The sequence below is a fragment of the Takifugu flavidus genome, chromosome 10, assembly GCF_003711565.1.
Source record: "Takifugu flavidus isolate HTHZ2018 chromosome 10, ASM371156v2, whole genome shotgun sequence".
In the NCBI taxonomy this organism is placed as follows: Eukaryota; Metazoa; Chordata; class Actinopteri; order Tetraodontiformes; family Tetraodontidae; genus Takifugu; species Takifugu flavidus.
In genome coordinates this window covers 13,498,943-13,516,811 of record NC_079529.1, presented here as the reverse complement: position 1 = coordinate 13,516,811, position 17,869 = coordinate 13,498,943, and the positions used below count along the sequence as shown (strand labels likewise).

The 17,869-nt window shown below is 45.4% G+C and overlaps 1 protein-coding gene across 1 annotated transcript; it reads right to left on the bottom strand.

Moving 5' to 3' along the window:
* Positions 1-252: 252 nt before the first annotated feature.
* Positions 253-17,576, bottom strand: ntrk1 (neurotrophic tyrosine kinase, receptor, type 1). Its single transcript, XM_057045370.1, has 17 exons — positions 17,171-17,576; positions 13,968-14,042; positions 13,774-13,845; positions 12,109-12,177; positions 11,414-11,568; positions 10,647-10,789; positions 10,267-10,405; positions 8,491-8,823; positions 8,365-8,382; positions 8,226-8,284; positions 8,035-8,137; positions 6,378-6,533; positions 6,056-6,186; positions 4,799-4,971; positions 3,658-3,898; positions 3,162-3,320; positions 253-1,392 (listed from the first exon to the last, which is right to left on the bottom strand). The coding sequence occupies exons 1-17, from the start codon at positions 17,365-17,367 to the stop codon at positions 1,207-1,209; spliced, it is 2,409 nt and encodes an 802-aa protein (XP_056901350.1). The 5' UTR covers positions 17,368-17,576; the 3' UTR covers positions 253-1,206.
* Positions 17,577-17,869: the final 293 nt, after the last annotated feature.

Sequence of the window (17,869 nt, the reverse complement as noted above, 5' to 3'; positions counted from 1 at the left end):
GCAAACTCAACTCTCAGAAACAACAACCCGGGTGGGTTTTCATCTCTTTATTAAGATCAAAGCAGGTAGAAAAGGTTGGTGGGTGACCAGCAGTCGCTCGCTCGTGCCTGAGGATGCTCTCTAGGGGATGGAGGTGTGCTGCAGATCCTGGCTTCAACCAGTCAGAGACGCTGATTAGTTTGTCAGAATAACAGAATATCCTTATTAGCGCACAGAATCCTTGTTTGTCGTCTGATGCAGATGCTGCTCGTCTTTTTATTTGAATCATTTTCTTTATTTCAATACAGACAATATACAAAGTGCTTACATAGGATAGATTACAGCGTAGTAACACGTAGCAACAGACATCACAGAGATATACAGGCTTGTTTGGGGGACTTATCCCGTTTTACACCCTCTAAATTTGGTTTATCAGACAGTTCAACGTAAATTATAATATTAAATAATATATATTCCCTACTGGCATGTTCCATCCCTCTCCACTAATTTGTTGTAAACAGAGTTTAGACGATAATTATATCAAAAGTGAGAGCTGAGATGAAGACGTTTGTAGGTCTCTTCTCCAGATTCATGCACACTGAATAGCCTAAAATACTTTGTTGGTTTCACAATGAAGTCTATCTTTACACTCGATTTGTCTTTTATCTGTGCCTCCTGCTGCTCCAACCATCTCCTCACAGCTTCGACATCTTTTCTCCCTACGAGACGTTTGCAAAGACCAAACTGCTGTTGATGACGCCGCAGAAGCACACAGCTACAACACGTTGCTAACGCCACTTTTTTTCTTGCTTTTTGTTCCTTTTTTGTTGAAAAATACACATATGATACACTGGAACGCCACATAGGAAACAGAGGATATATTGATTGTACAGCATCGATATTCTATACACGTTTACTGAAAACCATTAAATAACCTCCCATATCAAAACATTTCCAAAATCAGAGGTCATTTCCTACAAAATGCCGGGATGCTAAACTGAAATGGGAATATTAGCGTCGCCTACAGAACTTTACTGATGGATACAGTGACGTCAACCCTTACTGCAGATAAACACATTGGTCCACAATAGACTGTTGTTTTCTGAGGGGGGGGGGGGGGGTGATGATCTGTAACTGATGACTGGTCCTGGAAGAGCAGACTGGAAGCCTCGTAAACATTCGATCCAATTTTCACGGACATGAGGATTCGGAATCCGGAGCAGAGCTTCAGCCCAGGATGTCCAGGTAAACCGGAGGATTCTTGACCATCGTCAGCAGGCTGCTGTGGATGTCTTTGATGACCATTCTCTGCTGGGGTTCTCTCTGCCAGCAGCCCTGCATCAGCACGTACACCTCATTCGGGCACGTGCGCGGCCTTTCCAGCTCCCGGCCCTGCGTGATGCATTCAATGGCCTGTCAGGGTGAGAGTAGCAATTAGCTTGATTTGATGCACTTGTGCCTCTCCAATAGGTGGAATGTGCCTCCAATAAATCACAGTAAACTTTGAAGACATCAGACAAAAGTCCCACTGCAGACTTTTAACCGGGGGAACGGGGGGGGGGTGGTTGTCACCACACGTGAACGTTTAGCGTCCTTCTACAAAGACCTCAGCCACAGCCTGATGCTTCCCGACACACTCTCCAGAAAGGGGCTCTGGGGTTCAAACGCTCTGCTGAGGAATCACTGATGGAACAGAAAATATGCTGCTGAATTTTTAATGACATTTTGCTTTGAATGCCACAAATGACATTCCGTTCATTACACGGAGCCCCGGGAGGATCCTAACTGCACATCAAAACAACAAACAACACTCACTCCATATTTTTGCATAGACAAACAACCATCCCTTCTCCAGATTCACGAATATCGCTGGCATCCCTCCCAAACCTGTGGGCAGACGCTAGGACCATAAATGAGTTCACGCTGATCCGAGACTAAAATCCTGGCACCTGAACCAGCCGTGAAGGTTCTCAGTAACGTGGCTCCAAAGTGGCCAGCGGAGAGGCTCTGCAGCTCTCTGAAACACCCACCAAAGTCACAGTGGGGCGGAATTTAGGGATGATTGATCTCCACTGCTGGCATCATAATAACTGACTCTCATTGTGTCTTTTATTGGGACGAGACGGATTAGACTAACGAGGTTAAAACTCATCGGCCTGGGGCAAAAATGAGTTCCAATGAGATTAGGATTGAGTGCTTGTGAAAAGTGATCTACCCTCCTCTTGAAAGGAGAGAGGGATTTAGCTTGTAATAGCACCACAGTGCTCACAATGGAGTCCCACTTCTTGGAGCAGAAGGTGAAGAGGTCAGACTTGACTGCCTTTAATTACAGTTCATTAATTCACTGTAGCGTGCGCACGACTGAAATCTTGATAGTTTGTTCCACATAAAGATTTTGGGGACACGTTTCAACATGAGAGGCCTTTTCCAGTCACATTTGTGTCCGCATGGATGAAATCCATCCGGTAGCTGTCATGAGTCCTGATCAGCGGAAACCCAAATCATTTCCACACTAACGACAAACCGGGGTCAGAAGGAGCCTAAAGGACCACTAAAGTCGTGTCTCAGAGCTCCGCAGGCAACATCCCCTCAGATCTGACTGGACTATTGGTCTCTCCAACCTGTCTGGAAGCATTTGTGCTTCCATTAGACTGGTGAGGCGCAGTAATAAAAAGCAAAAATCCATTTGGTAATTGCGGCGGTTTCATTTGTTGAGTCTTGCAGCTCAGATTTGATTACCTGATGAGTTCTGAAATCTGAGCCTGGGGTTAATCAGTAAACGAAGGGATTATCTTCTGTCCAGCCTAAACTGAAGCTGTACACCTGGGCTGTTGTTTGGGGGGTTCAGGAGGTCAAGCAGCCAAGTCCATTGTTGTCTAACTGGGTTTTAAATGGGGGCTCCTCCTTCAACACCATAAAAGAACAGGGCAAATAAACGCCTTTGTTCCTGTGACGTCATCCAAGTGTTCATATGTGCTCAACGTCCTATCGACATAAAGCTCCATTATTCAAGCTGCTGCTTTCAGAGCAAATTCACCCAGAAGTGCATCTGCCCTAGAGCAGCGTGGTTGACCCTAAAGAAGCTGCCTCCATCTGTGATGTCAGGCATGTTTGGTGGGCTCTAAACACCCCAACCTCCCCGCTGATCAGAGCCACGCCCCCTCTTACACACACGCACCCACCTCGCTGTTAGACAGTTGGTACCAAGGCTGTTTTCCATAGGTGAAGATCTCCCAGAGGACCACGCCGAAGCTCCAGATGTCGCTGTCCGTGGTGAACTTCCTGTACATGATGCTCTCCGGGGGCATCCAGCGGATGGGCAGCATGGTGCGTCCTCCCACCTGAGACAGCAGAGGCAGGTTCAGGGCGCCCAATCGTGTTGAGGAACCCTGTTGAGGAACCCGAGCCCAGGGCCCCTCCTGCAGGGGGGGGGGTGGACTGAACCGGTTCTAAGGTCTGTTCTCAGTGAAGCAGCTGGAAAATTATCCCCGATTCACATCATCCCATAACCATGCCGGCCTCAGAGGTCTGTGTACGACCGTGAGACACACACAACGCTACAAAATGAACCGATTTTAGAGATTAAACCGACGTTTTGAAGCATCACCTTCAAAAATCTGACGGGTTCTGGCAAATTAGAATAATAATAAATAAACCTAAAAACAGCCTCCAACTCACCCTATAGTAATCTGTGCTGTAGATGTCCCGCGACATGCCAAAGTCCCCGATTTTAACCACGAGGTGCTCCCCCACCAGACAGTTGCGAGTAGCCAGGTCCCGGTGGACGAAGTGCAGGGACGCCAGGTAGACCATCCCCGACGCGATCTGAGCGGCGATATGAAGCATCTGCGGCAGCGTGAGCGGCCCCAGCGCCGGCAGCTTGGACTCCTCCAGGATGTGAGCGTCGGGACCGTGAGCTCTGCCGGCAGCAACAGAAGGAAGCGTTTCAGCTGCGCACCTGAAGACCTTTTATTACCCTTTAACAAATCCCTCCTGGAGGAACAGATCCTGATCAACTGCTATTTTGGGTGTTTTATATAGTCCCGGACTGGGACTAACTACCCTGATCTGGTAAATTGGCGTTGATTTAGTCCCAACATACAGATTTTCTGACATTAGATCAGAGCTTTCATCACATAAATGAAGCCATTTAATGGAAAACAGGCCAAACAGCTGATCTGCAACACGGACGTCCAGAAACATGGGGAACATTGGCTCTCAGTTGAGGCTCGTAAACACCTACTCTGAGCTGAAATTAGCAAATCACAGATGTTTCTCCATCCATCCTAATATCTTTCCTACCCCCCTCACAGAGGAAGCTGTCTATACAGTCAGTATTAGTTTAAAGGGCAGGTGGCGGGGCAGGAAAGCAGCTGCATTATGGGGGCCCTCAGATGTTTTATCCATTCTGTCTGCTGAAAATGCAATTTCCAGCCTTTGGTAGAACCCTTATGTAGGTCTTCCAGTGGGTGACTCCTGGCAGACAAACGCAGCGTCTCTGCATCTCTGTTTTTTTTTTATCTCTGTCCAGCTGTAAAGTCACTTCATCATTGTGAGAACAGACTTGGCAAACGGAGCACGAGGCGAAAGCAGGAAGATATATTCGGAATAATATTGTGTTGTCAATACTGGAATACAGTTTTAAAAGTCTCCATAGCTACTTCTCATTTATTTTATTTATAGCTGGTTTACTGGTTGCCGGGATTGGTTGGGGTCTCTGTTAAATTGCTGTGTTACTAGGATGAAGGAGGAGAATCATTAAAAAAGGGGAAAAACCTCAACGTTTACTTGAGTGCTTCAGCATCAGCCGTGTGCTTACCTGAGGAATCGGTTGAGGTCTCCGTGTCTCATGTATTCAAACACCATGGCCAGCAGCTCGCCGTCCGTGCAGACGCCGTAGAACCTCACGATGTGCTGGTGCTGGAGGACCGTCAGGAGCTCCGCCTCCCTTTGGAAGTCCTGCCGGGTCGACTCGTTGGCGTCTTTCAGAGTCTGTGGACAGAAAGACGCGCAGCATGTACCGGTACATAAACGTCAGAGTCAGAACCAATGCGAGGAAATCAAACATCCAAACATGGATCTGTCTGTCCGTCTGTCTCTCTTAATTATAGCTTCAGCCTTGTCTGTCCTGTCCTGTCCTGTCCCAGTCTGTCCCAACCCTAACCACCCTCCTGTGTCTCTCTCCTGGAGTATTTAAACCCACCTTTCCTCACCTATCACTCTTGTTTAGATCATCCTGTTGGATAGTTTGGAGGAGACACTTGAACTAGGGACCCTTCTGAAGCACCAATGTCCAGTCTTCTTTGGTATGAAGCCACAAGCTTTGCAGACCTGGATTTGGGGATATTTTTCGGTTTTTCTCTCTTAAATCTGATAGATTGGGTCACCCAAGTTGTCCCTGAACCACTACTGCAACGTCTGGACTCGGTGCTTTGGCCCACTGGCTTGTTGGACAGAGAACCTTCAGTCCCGTTTTGCTTTTTTAACATTTTATTCTGTTTTTAAAATATAATTTGAACTATGTAACTTGCCTTAACTTTGTTATAAAGAGCAAGTATCCAAAAGTATCCTCCAAAGAATTTAATCCAGGTGTTCGACTCACTCAAAGAGCATTTATGAAACTTCTAAATATCCCAATGTTTTTTTCAAAGTTTGTAGGAGGTTCAGCAGAAAATCATTAACCTTTCAGTGAGTTAATGACCTGATCTTTGGGATAATTTGGAGATAGAACCGGAAGACTGGTCAAAATCCCCATGAACCCTGTGGAAAACCTTCCTGGAAGAGTTGAGACTGTTGTAGCTGCACATGTTGCTGCTTAACATATCATCACAGTTCATGTAGCTGTAAAGTGAGATGTCCAATACCTTTGACAAGATAGTATTTTGTCTAATATGCTCATTAATGATGTAATTAAAGTCATCAGTTGTCATTCTTGCTCCCGCCACAGCTTCTGTTAAGTTTAATAAGAACTTCATATGAAACATTTGGCTGCCCTGAATGAGTCTGAAGCATCAGGATGCTTTTTCCAAAATGAAAGTCGATGCTAAAGTGCCGTTAACAATGACGATGAACTTACTTTGATGGCAACCAGCATCCTGTCACTGTCACAGCTGAGGTTGGCACATTCTGCCAGGTAGACTTTGCCAAATGCTCCTTCGCCCAGCTCCCATTTCAACACAATGTCCTGTCGCTTAATATGCTGAACACCTGGTTAGAAAATACAGGGTTTTAACCCAAATCATCAAAATCATTGCCGTCTCCCTGCTTAAAGATGCTAAAAAAAAAAACCTAATTTGGTTCTCCTTCTGGAGTCCAAACAGGGTTTTTCTTTCGTCTGATTTCAATTCTGGACAGCTTTAGCATCAGATCAGCGTTCTCACACACTTGGTATTACTCACACATGTCTTTTTCCTTGATGATGCCACAGAAATACTGAGGGTTCTCTACGAAGCTGGATAAACCAGAGTCCTCCTCTGAGGAAGGTGGGCTGATTCCAAAATTCATGAAGCGAAGCGACACGGCCAGGTCGTCCTCGGTGCTCAAAACTGATGAGCCTAGTAAAAGAAGGAAGGATACAAACAAGCCAATGTAAGTGATGTGTAAAACCTAATCAGCCTCCATCTGTTTATGATTGTGGCAGCCATCAAAAGAAGAATAGGTGTAAGGAGGAATTGATGTTCTGCACTATCAATTTGCTGGCACATTTGTGGGCACCATGGCAACTGATGATGACAAGCTCTAATAATTACCATCATCAACCATGTGGCAATCAGGCCACACACAGCAACAAAATAACAAAAACAAAAAAAAGCACATGTATGAAACCTGAATGGTTAGCATCCCCCTTGAAATGGTATTAAAAGCTGAACAAGTGGGGGCCAGACTGTGAAATGCCACTCAGCAAAGCAAACCACAGAGACCCCAGAGATCAACATGGTGGAAAATGGAACAAATGGAGGGAAGAAGGGAGAGAGAGAAAGCAGGTCCACTTAGGCAATCAGGTCTGCTTAGGTACTCTGAGAATGAGAAGGGCAGATGTGTGTGTGTGTGTGTGCGTGTGAATGGATAATTGTGTGTCGGGGGTGGGGTCCAACTGGAACTACAAGACTTGCTGTCCATCTATCCACCCATCCATCCATCTCTCCATCCATCATCTTTAATGGCCCACACCACATGGCAGCGGCCGAGGGAGGGTTCCGCTGCCGTTCTCATGCAGTAATTAAGGCATTTTAGCCGGTGGACACAGCTGCCACTGTGCACAGTTACGTCCCAGCTGAAATCCTATAGCTGCTCTTCAAAACCTGTTGGAGAATCTGCGAGAAACATCTGCAGCTTCAACGATAATCCCGCTGGACCCCATCTGCTCAGGTCAGTTCACATTGGGGGAATGAATAGAGGCCAAAAGTGGAATTTAAACTGAGCAAGATTATAATTCTTTTGTTCAAATGATTGAAGTGAGTTGATGATTAACAAAGTCGTTTTAATCAAAATGGGAGGCGCCTGATTAGCCATGCTATGAGAAAAAAAGGTGAATCAATGGGACGCCGCCCATCAACGTCCAAGAAATCTGAAATGGTCGATCACTCTCAAGATCTCCAAAACCAGTTTTGCTAAGCTGGTATCTGAGCAAGCATTCCCTTTAGAGCTGAGACAAATAGCGTTGATACTGGGATTAGATCCTCAGAGCCACTGTCAGACCATATGCTGGTCCAGCTGGCACCAGGCCTGGTTCTCGACAGTACTCGGCCATGTGTGGCTGCAGCGTGTCTGCGGTTCCTGGAGGATGAAAGCAGTGATGTTTCTGACTGGCCTCCACATTCCCCAGACCTGGAGCCACTGGAGCACCAGTGGGACATCACGTACCACCGGAAGGTTCACGCCTGCTGCTGTCCATGAGCCCACTGATGCTCTGATCCAGGTCATGGGGGGGTTGATGCTTCCATGAGACCATCCACAGTCTCCATGTAGCACATATGCATACACGGAGTCTCCCTCTCCCCCACAAAAAAATGCTTCACTCAGCATTTAAAGTCATTTGAAATAAGGAAAACTTACGGTGAAGGCCGAACTTGGAGTGTTGGCCACACTTGTTGATAATTAAAACCATGATGAGAAGGAAGGTACAGGCAAACAGAGCCAGACCCACAGCCACAGAAACCTGCCCAGAGGGAGAGAAACGGCGTTACATTCACTAACACGGAGCTACAACCAGTGGACGTTTATCCCCTATTACAATGCGGACGCACCACAAAAACATGACTTTCTTGATTCTCTTTGACGACCGTGTCTGTTTTGTTTGTAGGAACTGAGGGAGAAGGAGGGTTCATTAGCATAAACTGTACTTAGTGCTGAGATATAATTGACCGTGTTCTGTTAAAGACTTACTGAGATTTGTGTCAGGGACTAGCATGTGGAAATAAAAAAGAAAAACACAAACATATTTATTAGCATCGGCCCATTTCAATAGTCATAAAAATAACCACATAAAAATATCCAGGAGCAGAAACTCACCTACAATTTTGCCTTCGGGATCAAAAGTACCAAAGGGGTTCTCCATAAATAACCCAAAGGCAGTGGCCTCATCTCTTCCCAGTTTGTTCTGCACAATCAGAGTGTAGTTGCCATTGTTTATGTGGGTGGGCTTGTTGAGGTTAAGACAACCGTGCTTCACTGATCCATCACCTGAGTCAGGCATGAACTGAATGTACATGAATTTAGATTTTTTGGGTTCTTGGCTGTTGTAGAGCCACGAGATGGTCGGCTCTGGATTCCCATCCACAGCGAAAGGAAAACACCAGTTGTGGTGCTTCACAGCATCCCTGAAGAAGAGGATTTTCACTGGGACTGTCGGGAAACAGGACAGCGGGAGCTCAGGCGTGTTGTTTGGAGAAGGAAGAGACAAACTCATGTACATGTGGACATTTTTGGCGTTCATCTTCATCACTGAGTGACTTCCGGCGCCATCGAGCGCGTCCGGTTCATTCATACATGAAGTTTCCTTCATGCTTTCCATAAATCAATATACTAAAAAACTGTTATGACCTACGATGAATAATAAATGTCGGCTGTTGTTGTGCCCCTCACCACAAAAGCTACCTTGAAGCCCCACTGGACTGAAAGTTACAGGAAATAGCCTTCTTTAGATCGAAGAGGATCCTCAAGTGCAGGCACCCTCGTGCTGGAACACCTTCCTCCTGCTCTTAACCCGTGACCCTGCCTGTAAAAACGCTGTGCTATGGCGATTCGCCTGCCTTTGTATGGCTTCTTTTTTCTTTTGGCAAGTTTATTTTCCACTGTTTGAGGCGTCTACTCATCTTCCACCTGCTAGATGAAAAAGGAGGTGCGGTGGTTCTGCCAGTTAAGGCAGCGTTAGACTAACACTGGGAGGACGTTAACAGCCTATAAAAGATTCTTATTTTCAATGTACAGCTTTAGAAAAATTGCTTCCCATGTTGAAAAATTTCTTTTTTCCCCTCCCAAAAGAAGTCACATAAGTAGGAATGAGCGGTCAGGGGAGTCAGCAGTAAACACCCACTCCTCTGAGGTAATTAAGAGTAATTAAAGGGCTGGCGGTTAATGAGTGTCCATTCACCAGGGGTGCTGATGCTGATAGATTAGCTGCACTAACACACAGCCTGCCAATCAGTGCAGACCAAGTGGTTTTCCGGAGTAGGAGGGAAGTATCCATTAGCGCAGGCTCAAATCAGATCTGAACACAGGCTATCACTCCCATTTTCCCCATGTTCATTATCTGTCCCTTGATGCTTGCGCCTTTGGCTTCAGCTCATTGCCGTGCCTCCTCTTTTGGCTTTATTTTCCAATGAATGTCACCGAGTTGGTGATATATGATATTGTTTGGGAAGCATTTTTCGGTAATGCATCATTAATGAATCCAGGACTGCTCGGTGCTGCCGGGCCTCACCGTTCCTCAGCTTTCTGAAGCACTCAGGTCAAGCTGCAACTATATGTTTAAGTCAATGTTCAAGAACAAACAAAAGTTCTGGCAAGTCAAACAGCAGGCTTTCACCTATTATATTATAACTTCTCACCACTCCCCCGAGTGAGTGGCAGATGACAAAGAGCTCCATTAAATGCACAGCAGGTACATGCTTGTGCTGGTAGGCAGAAATCAGTGCAGGCCATTTTCCTTTTCTCTGGCTGTTCTCCCTGCCTGGACTCAGAAAAGGGCCCCTGTGTGGTCTTGCTGTAGCCTCCATTAAAGCTGATACTGGTATTGAGTCTTCGAGCTCTCGAGAATGTTCAGGTTCTATTTTTCCAGGCACTTACACTCAATGTCCAACTGCACCATGTCCTCCCCGAGCCCAGCTTGGTTCTCGGCTTCACAAGTCAGGTTGTGCAAGTTGTCACGGGAAGAAACGTTGGTGAGATGGAGAACAAGCTCCGACGTGAAGCTCCAGTTGACCTTCTGCAGCAGGAACACAGCAAACAACACGATGGATGGATGGATGGATGGATGGATGGATGGATGGATGGATGGATGGATGGATGGATGGATGGATGGATAGATAGATAGATAGATAGATAGATAGATAGATAGATAGATAGATAGATAGATAGATAGATAGATAGATAGATAGATAGATAGATAGATAGATAGATAGATTGATTGATTGATTGATTGATTGATTGATCCTATCAATCCTCACCGGAATAACAAATTTGGAGTACAGCTCCTCAGTTTGCCATCTGACACTGGGAGTTGGACTTCCTGTCACATAACACTCAAACGTCAGGTTGCCTCCTTCTTGAATCTTGGACTGGGAGGAAACGATGTTGACCACAGGCAGACCTGAAAGCAGCAGGGACGTCAGGACAAAGGTCAGCATAGGTCCTGGCAACGACGCGTCCCTGGTCTCGTCTGTGCTTTTTACGGCACCTTAACATAACAAATGGGTCATTTTGTGTTTGTAACTGTCAAAAAAGTCAATCAATGATGGTATTCTTGCCTCATGAACAAGTTGGACACAAGTACAACCTGGACAACAGGAGCCAAACTACCAGCTCAAACAGCAAAAACAGAAACATGGAATTTATTGTGTTCCAACTTGAGTTTGATTTCCTCCCTGTGGTGTCTTTCCTGACCCCCGTCACCTGGACGTAATTGGTCCCCTGATGAAGCCGCAGGGTTGGACTGTTGTGTGTCTCCCTGCGGTCCTCCATGACCTCCAGGTTGAAGGCCTTGAGTTGTGTTTTGGATTTTTAGCGTTAATTTTGAACATCAGCTGACCTTCTCATCTTCTTTAGACCGTGAGTCACCTCATCCTGTCTGACTCTCTGGTCAAACATTATGGTCCAACATTCGGCTCATTGTCCCCCGTGTTGTTTGGACATGAGCGATGTCAGCTTTTGCTTAACAGTATGTGAGTGTCAAAGGTCAGCCGAGGCCCTGAGACTTGACTTGAAACCAACTCACTGCAGTTGTCAATGATCAGCGTGCTGAGGGGAACGTACTGATCCCCCGAGAGACAGGAGAGCATTTGGCTGTTGACGTCTCCTCGGTCGGTGAGCTGCCACTGCTGAAGCCAGTGGAGGTCACAGGAACAAACCAGAGGGTTGTCCCTCAAAACTCTAAAAAGAGAAAGAGAGAGAGAGAGAGAGAACATAATACCCAAAAGGCATTTTCTCATTAAAACAACATGAAAAATATACTAACTTTAACATTCATTACATTAAGATCTTGTCTTCATCCTTCAATTATTCTTGTACAGAAAATTACCTTTCCTACCTTCTAAAAATCAGATACTTAAATTGCAATTCTGATTCTTTCACTTGTGAAAACGGCTGCTGTTGCTGTGCCCTGAAGTGATGTCAATCAGAGCACAAAAGGCAGCAGCACCTTCACCCAGAGAACTAAAAGCATAGCTTGGTCTTTGTAGAAATAGTCAGAAAGCGCACTGATTTTAAGGCGGACAAATATTTTTTTTTGAAAGCTGTGTCATAAAACATGTGACAAAGAACTTTGAAAACCCTTAAATGGGTTTAAAGTAGAATTTAGTCTCTTCCGGTAGATAAAAACCAAACTCCATGGACTTCTCCATCTACTAGCTTCCTTGTTTTCAGCGACACACTTATTTATTTGTAAGATTTCATGACTTAGGTGGGACTCACAGGTTGAGCAGGGGTAGGAAATGGAAAACCCTCCAGGATATGTGCTCCAGAGAATTGAAGGCCAAGTTCCTGCAAAACATCAAAAACATGCAGGTAAATAAACGATCCACCTCATATATGAGCTTCTAATAACATTTTAAAATACTTCCGTAGTTGTTTGCTACTTCGCAAAGAAGTAAAAATATCTAACAGTCAATGCAGCTCCCATCCTGGGCTGCTTCCAGTAAAATGAGCTCTGCAATGGTAAAATCCTCTAACAAAAGGGGAAGGACTTGGTGTAAAGAAAAAAGGGAAAATGTATTTTATTGTTGTCGGTTAATCATGTGCATGCGTTGAGTCCCGCTGCGATTTGATTGCTTGCTTTCAGAACCACACGCACAGCTGTGTGTGTGTGTGTGTGTGAGAGAGAATGACGGGGAGGGGAGGGGCTGATGCTGCTGAGCCACACAGACTGTGTTTGGATCCTATGGTATGGAGACTTTTCATGTGTTCAGCTCGTCTGTTGTGCTCACCACTGCAGCTGATGAGGATGTCTTTGCCGAACTTTAAAATCGTTATTCTTTACAGAGCTGTTTGATGATGAGAGGCACTCAGGTTGAGCATATAGGTCCGCCCTTTAGCATGAGTGGGGACAATGGTCCGAGAACAGTAGTTATTTCTTTTAACTAAAATCAATCGTCCATACAACTTTGTCCGTATAAGTGAGGCTGAGCTGGTAAAGCAACGATGAATGAACCCATATACACTGCTATTAAAGCGCCACCGAAGCTGCTGTCAGAGAACCAGCCTGTAAATAAACTCAGCTCAGAAGATTCCAAAAGACCACATGGGAACGTATGAAAGCTTATACGTGAGGCCAAGGTTCAATTATTTGTTTTCCTTGCTCCCAAAAGTTCATGTCAGATGGGGTTACCCACTGGGACTGATCCATTACAGCTCGATTCCTGCCTCAGTGGGAAATCACAGCCAGGAACAGCAGCTTATTCTCTATTTACCATTTGTGGAAGCAGGAACATAATCTGATAAAACGCCTCAGATCCACAGAAGGGGAAAATGGAAAATAGTGTGCCTTGCTAGTGGGTCGGGTCTGCTCCTCTAACAAGCAGATGTGTCCCACAGAAGCCGCCTGTGCTTCAGACCCCCGCCGCACCCTGATCTCACAGTCAGATATTGATTAAGTGATAATGCACCCTTAGTGGAGTGTATTTATTTTGCATCACTTGTCAATAATCTGCCAGAGTGAGAGAGTAAAAGTTGTCTCCTTAAATTTCTCAGGTTTAATCTGCCTCCAGACCCAAACGCCGGTCCTGGAAAACTCACCTGTAAACACGGGCTGACTCGGAAGAATAAAGATACTTTGCACTTGGAAAAAAAAGAATTATCAAAACGTCTTAAAGAAAGAAGGATATTTTTAGCCCATATCACCCCCTCTTAAATAGTAGTGTTTCAGCAGAGATTCTGGTGTAATAACAACCGAGCATCGCAGCCTCATGGTTTGAGGTGTTTTTTGTGGTTTCTGTGTTTATGCTGACAGATTTGTGTCGTTCTGAGAACCGTGGGTGTGCTGGTGTTAAAGGCCTCTGTGACTGACGGTGACAAATGAGCCGCGCAGACGTCAGAACACCACATCGGCGAGGCCACTTCTGCGGGGATAAGGACACTCACACATACTGAAGCTTGAGGTTTTGTTGGAAGGCGTTAGCGGAGATGAGCCTCAGCTTGCACGACGTGATGGTGCTGGGAAAGGGGAGCAAATGCACCGTTAAAAAACACAATTAAAAGCACGTCTCCTGAGTCACGTGTTGCCTACTTCAGTGGTTTAACCTTGTTCATGTTGTCAGTTGCAGTGAAACACTTACAGATTCCTCAGCTCTCTGTAGTGTGCGAGATCCATCAATGTGAGGTTCTCCAGGCCTCCTTGGTTCTCAATGTATCTAATGAATAAAAGACAGGATGAGGGTTGCATTGAGAGTTGTGGTGCCTCAGCTCACAGCCTCAACAGAGAAACACGGATAACGAGACAAAACCAGGAATTACAGGCAAACCTTGACCACAAAACGACGTACTATATTTTTCCACCGTACAAAAGGGTCAGAGTAACACTGAAAACATCAGATTGAAGTTGAAGCTGCACATCAGCTGATTTCCAAAGCCACCAAAGAACTATAAAAGGGAGGATTAAAGCGAGAAATGGCACAGAAAAGGAGCCATCAATCACAAGCTGGAGTGGAAGTGCAATCTGTTTGTGTTATAAAGGAAACATGAATGCATTTATGATAACATTCAAAAAACAAACAGACTCCCATCTGAACTTCTTGAACCCACAACATTCATTTAAATGACTCAATCAGCTGCCAGTGCAGTTACCTTGTACCCAAGGCTGCATTTTGTGGACGAAGCCCTTCAGAGTTATCAGAGCACTGTAGATCATTGCAGCACTCCAAACACAACAGCTTTTCATGAGATATTGGGACAGATCGGCCATGAGCGACATCTCCAGCCCTTTCACCCTCCTCCGAGGCCCCTCACTGCAAGGCCTCCTGAGCTGTATAGCAACCGGTCCATTTATCTTTGAGGACACAATTCAGTCATTTGTCACGAGGAATGTCTCCAATTATTCGGGAATATTATCGATAAATTTCTTTGAATTGTCTTTATCTCCACGGTATTAGAAAATTATATTTGTTGTTGTTTAAAAACTTGTTTTTAAAACATAAACTATCTCGTTTTATCTGGAAAAGAGACGTTTCAATGACGGAGGCATTGAAAAAATGGAACAAGTTCACTGAAGTCAACGAACACAACTAACTATACACACCAACAACACTGGAGCTCATATCTCTGTGCTCCTACAACCATCTGTGTCATTGGCTTTTTGGTGATGGCATTTATTACGGTAATGAAAAGGTCATTTCAAGAAATAAAAGGTATTTACAGTAATTATGAATAATATAAAATAGGAAATAAGTTCTCATCCCTACAGTAAATGTGATGGAGTGATGCAGCGACTCGTCCACAGGGGTCAAGTGACTGGTTGATCGGTTGCCAGTTACGCACCACAGAGATGGAGAAAGTCTCCAGGCAGCTCCAAGACAACCGGGGATGTGAGGAACGTCACAGACGTGCGGATCAAGTCATTGGGAATAACAGAGAAACTACATCAAACACAAAACATGTAGAAAAGATTTATCAAAACGTCGATATATTTTGTTGAAACAACAGGAATTGGACATTTTGGACTTCTGTAGAATGTTCACGTTGCTCTTGTGTTGCTCAAGTCTAATCATACAGTTTAGTTTATTTACTGTATGCTCTTCTTGTTTACTGTATATTTACGTTAATTGAGTGTTTCCTGGTTATCAGCTCATTAAAGGGAGAATTTGCTCCTTTTTTTTAGCTTTTGACACTATTTCTTGAATATGTGCAGCCATTTCTAAGTGCTCACAGTCAGTATCTGCATACGCTTTTCTTTCAGCGTCACAGTCTTGATTCATCATTTAGAAGGCACAAACCTTTTTATTCAGGTCTAATTGACCCGCGCAGCAGTAATGTGATTACAGGGCAGGTGGGCCTGGATTGCCCAGTGCCTTTACTTATTGAATTGAGCCAAGTGGGCTGTACATCATCTATTGTTCCAGGGTGGGAGCACTGATGGGCAATTCACAAAATTGAATTTATAACTCAGCAAATGATGAATTTCAGGCCCTGTTCTGCAGTTAATGGGTCCTTGTTTGTTCCTTATATTGACTTTATCCTCATGCCCTTCCAAAGCAGACCAGCACTGCCGTTTGCTGGCATGTTGAGCGCCGTGCGAGCGCGCAGCAGCGAATTGCCTGCTTACTTATTGATCGAACAATTCGGGGAACAACAAGTCTTACTCCAAACTCCATAAAACATGTATAACCGCAGTTACAAACACAGGAAGAAGACAAAAGTACTCCTTGGCAAAGCGGAGGTAAATCTGGTGTTAAATAAAAAGGGAAAAGTAGCAGCAAATTGCCTCCATCTAACAAGACAGCTTTTCACAGATGTATTCTTATTTCTTAACAAGGGTTAATTGCTCCTATCTGGGGGGAGGAACAAAGACAGAACAGCATGTAGGTGCAGAGATTGACATTTACTTTCGCAGGCAGGAGCTGATGGCGAGCCGCACAATAAGCAGCACTATTCAAATCCCATGTGGTAATATTCTGTCTTTTTCCATCAAACATTTCAAAAGGCCAGTGTTAAATAACAGTTCTTCACTGCTAACTGCAGCTAAAAGACACGTCCATCTGCTCTACGTCTCCCCCGGGAAGACATGTATGGCTGTAAAGGGATTACATACTAGCAACAAGCCTTCAATCCACAGTCTCCACTCAGCATCACGGCCAATCTTATCCATGTGACCCAGCAGGTACCAGCTAAACCTCAGCAGAGGAAGCTCAACTGGGCCAAATCAACCTGACATGCATCAAAAATGGATCCTTAATGAATTTTCTCTGATGCAGTCTGCATGTCTCTCATAATTGATCTGCTTCCTCGTTGGCTGAGAACACAAGAACGTCGTCTCTCCGGTGGATTTTCTATCTCATTCAATCAAGAACCAACCCATCCATGAGGCTTTGCCTCCGCTATCATTTTTTCAGTGTAGATGTTAAAAACCAGAGTTTAAAAACATCCAAATCCAAAACAGCACTCAGAAAAACCACTTAGGTCTTGCAGGTTTCATCAACGCTGCGGTCAAAGTTTGCAAAATCCTGGTTGGTGCAGCAGCAGGTCCCGTCAGCTGTGCCCATGTCTGCAGCCATCCAGGACTTCCAGTAACCTGGATGATTCATGCATCAGTAATCAAATAAATTTTAGCTCCTCACATCTAAAGTGCTATTGTGGCATTCCAACAACAAAGCATACAGTAATGTGATGTTAGCAAGTAATTAAGCGTTAAAAAGCACCGTTGTCTTTGCTGTGCCAGCTGACTAGAAAACAGAGAGAAAGATGCTCTAAAAATGTGCAACAACAACTCTGATCCCGATCAGACAAACAAAGGTTTACTGAGCAAACAGGGATCTGTCATACTCACATTTCCGTCACGTTCTCACTCTCCTGGGGTGACAACACTGGAATGCTGGTCATTTTGTTAGCCTCCAGACACTGTAGCATGGCAAAGGAGCACCTGCAGGATGACGGGCAGCCTCCCAGGACAGCTGCTGGTGCCAGGCTGAGCAGGAAAAGCAACAGGAACGGGACACATACCTGGGCCTGAGGTGCCTTGGCCATAATCAGATCTTGTCAGCGGGAACGGAGAGGCTGAGCAGCTGGAGATGGAGCCGCTGTCTCTGCGGTTGACCCAACAAAGAGGCAGCGAGGATGGTGAGAAGCTCTTAGTCACAGTGGTTCTGCCCTGACAGAGTTGCCAAGCCCAGCTGGTCTGGGTCTGATACTGAGCAGCAGCTGTATGGAGCAGCAGGAGGAGCAGGCGAGCGATGGGCCTCTGGGGACACGGTGGTGGTGGGCTGGAGCCTCCCTCCTTCTCTCCTGCACCATGGAGAAAGGGAGGGGCACCATAACAGGGGTCAGAGACACCAGACACCTCTGGAAGTGTGAGTGGCAAAGAAGGGAGGGTGGGCCGGGGTAAGGATGATGAAGATGCTGCTGCCGACGATGAGGAGGAAGAGATGAGATATAAAACCTTGATCAATCAACCCGGATCTCGATCCCACCAACACACAAACACAGCCAGAAAGTTTTGGGCATCGAATCAGAGATGCTAGTTAATAAC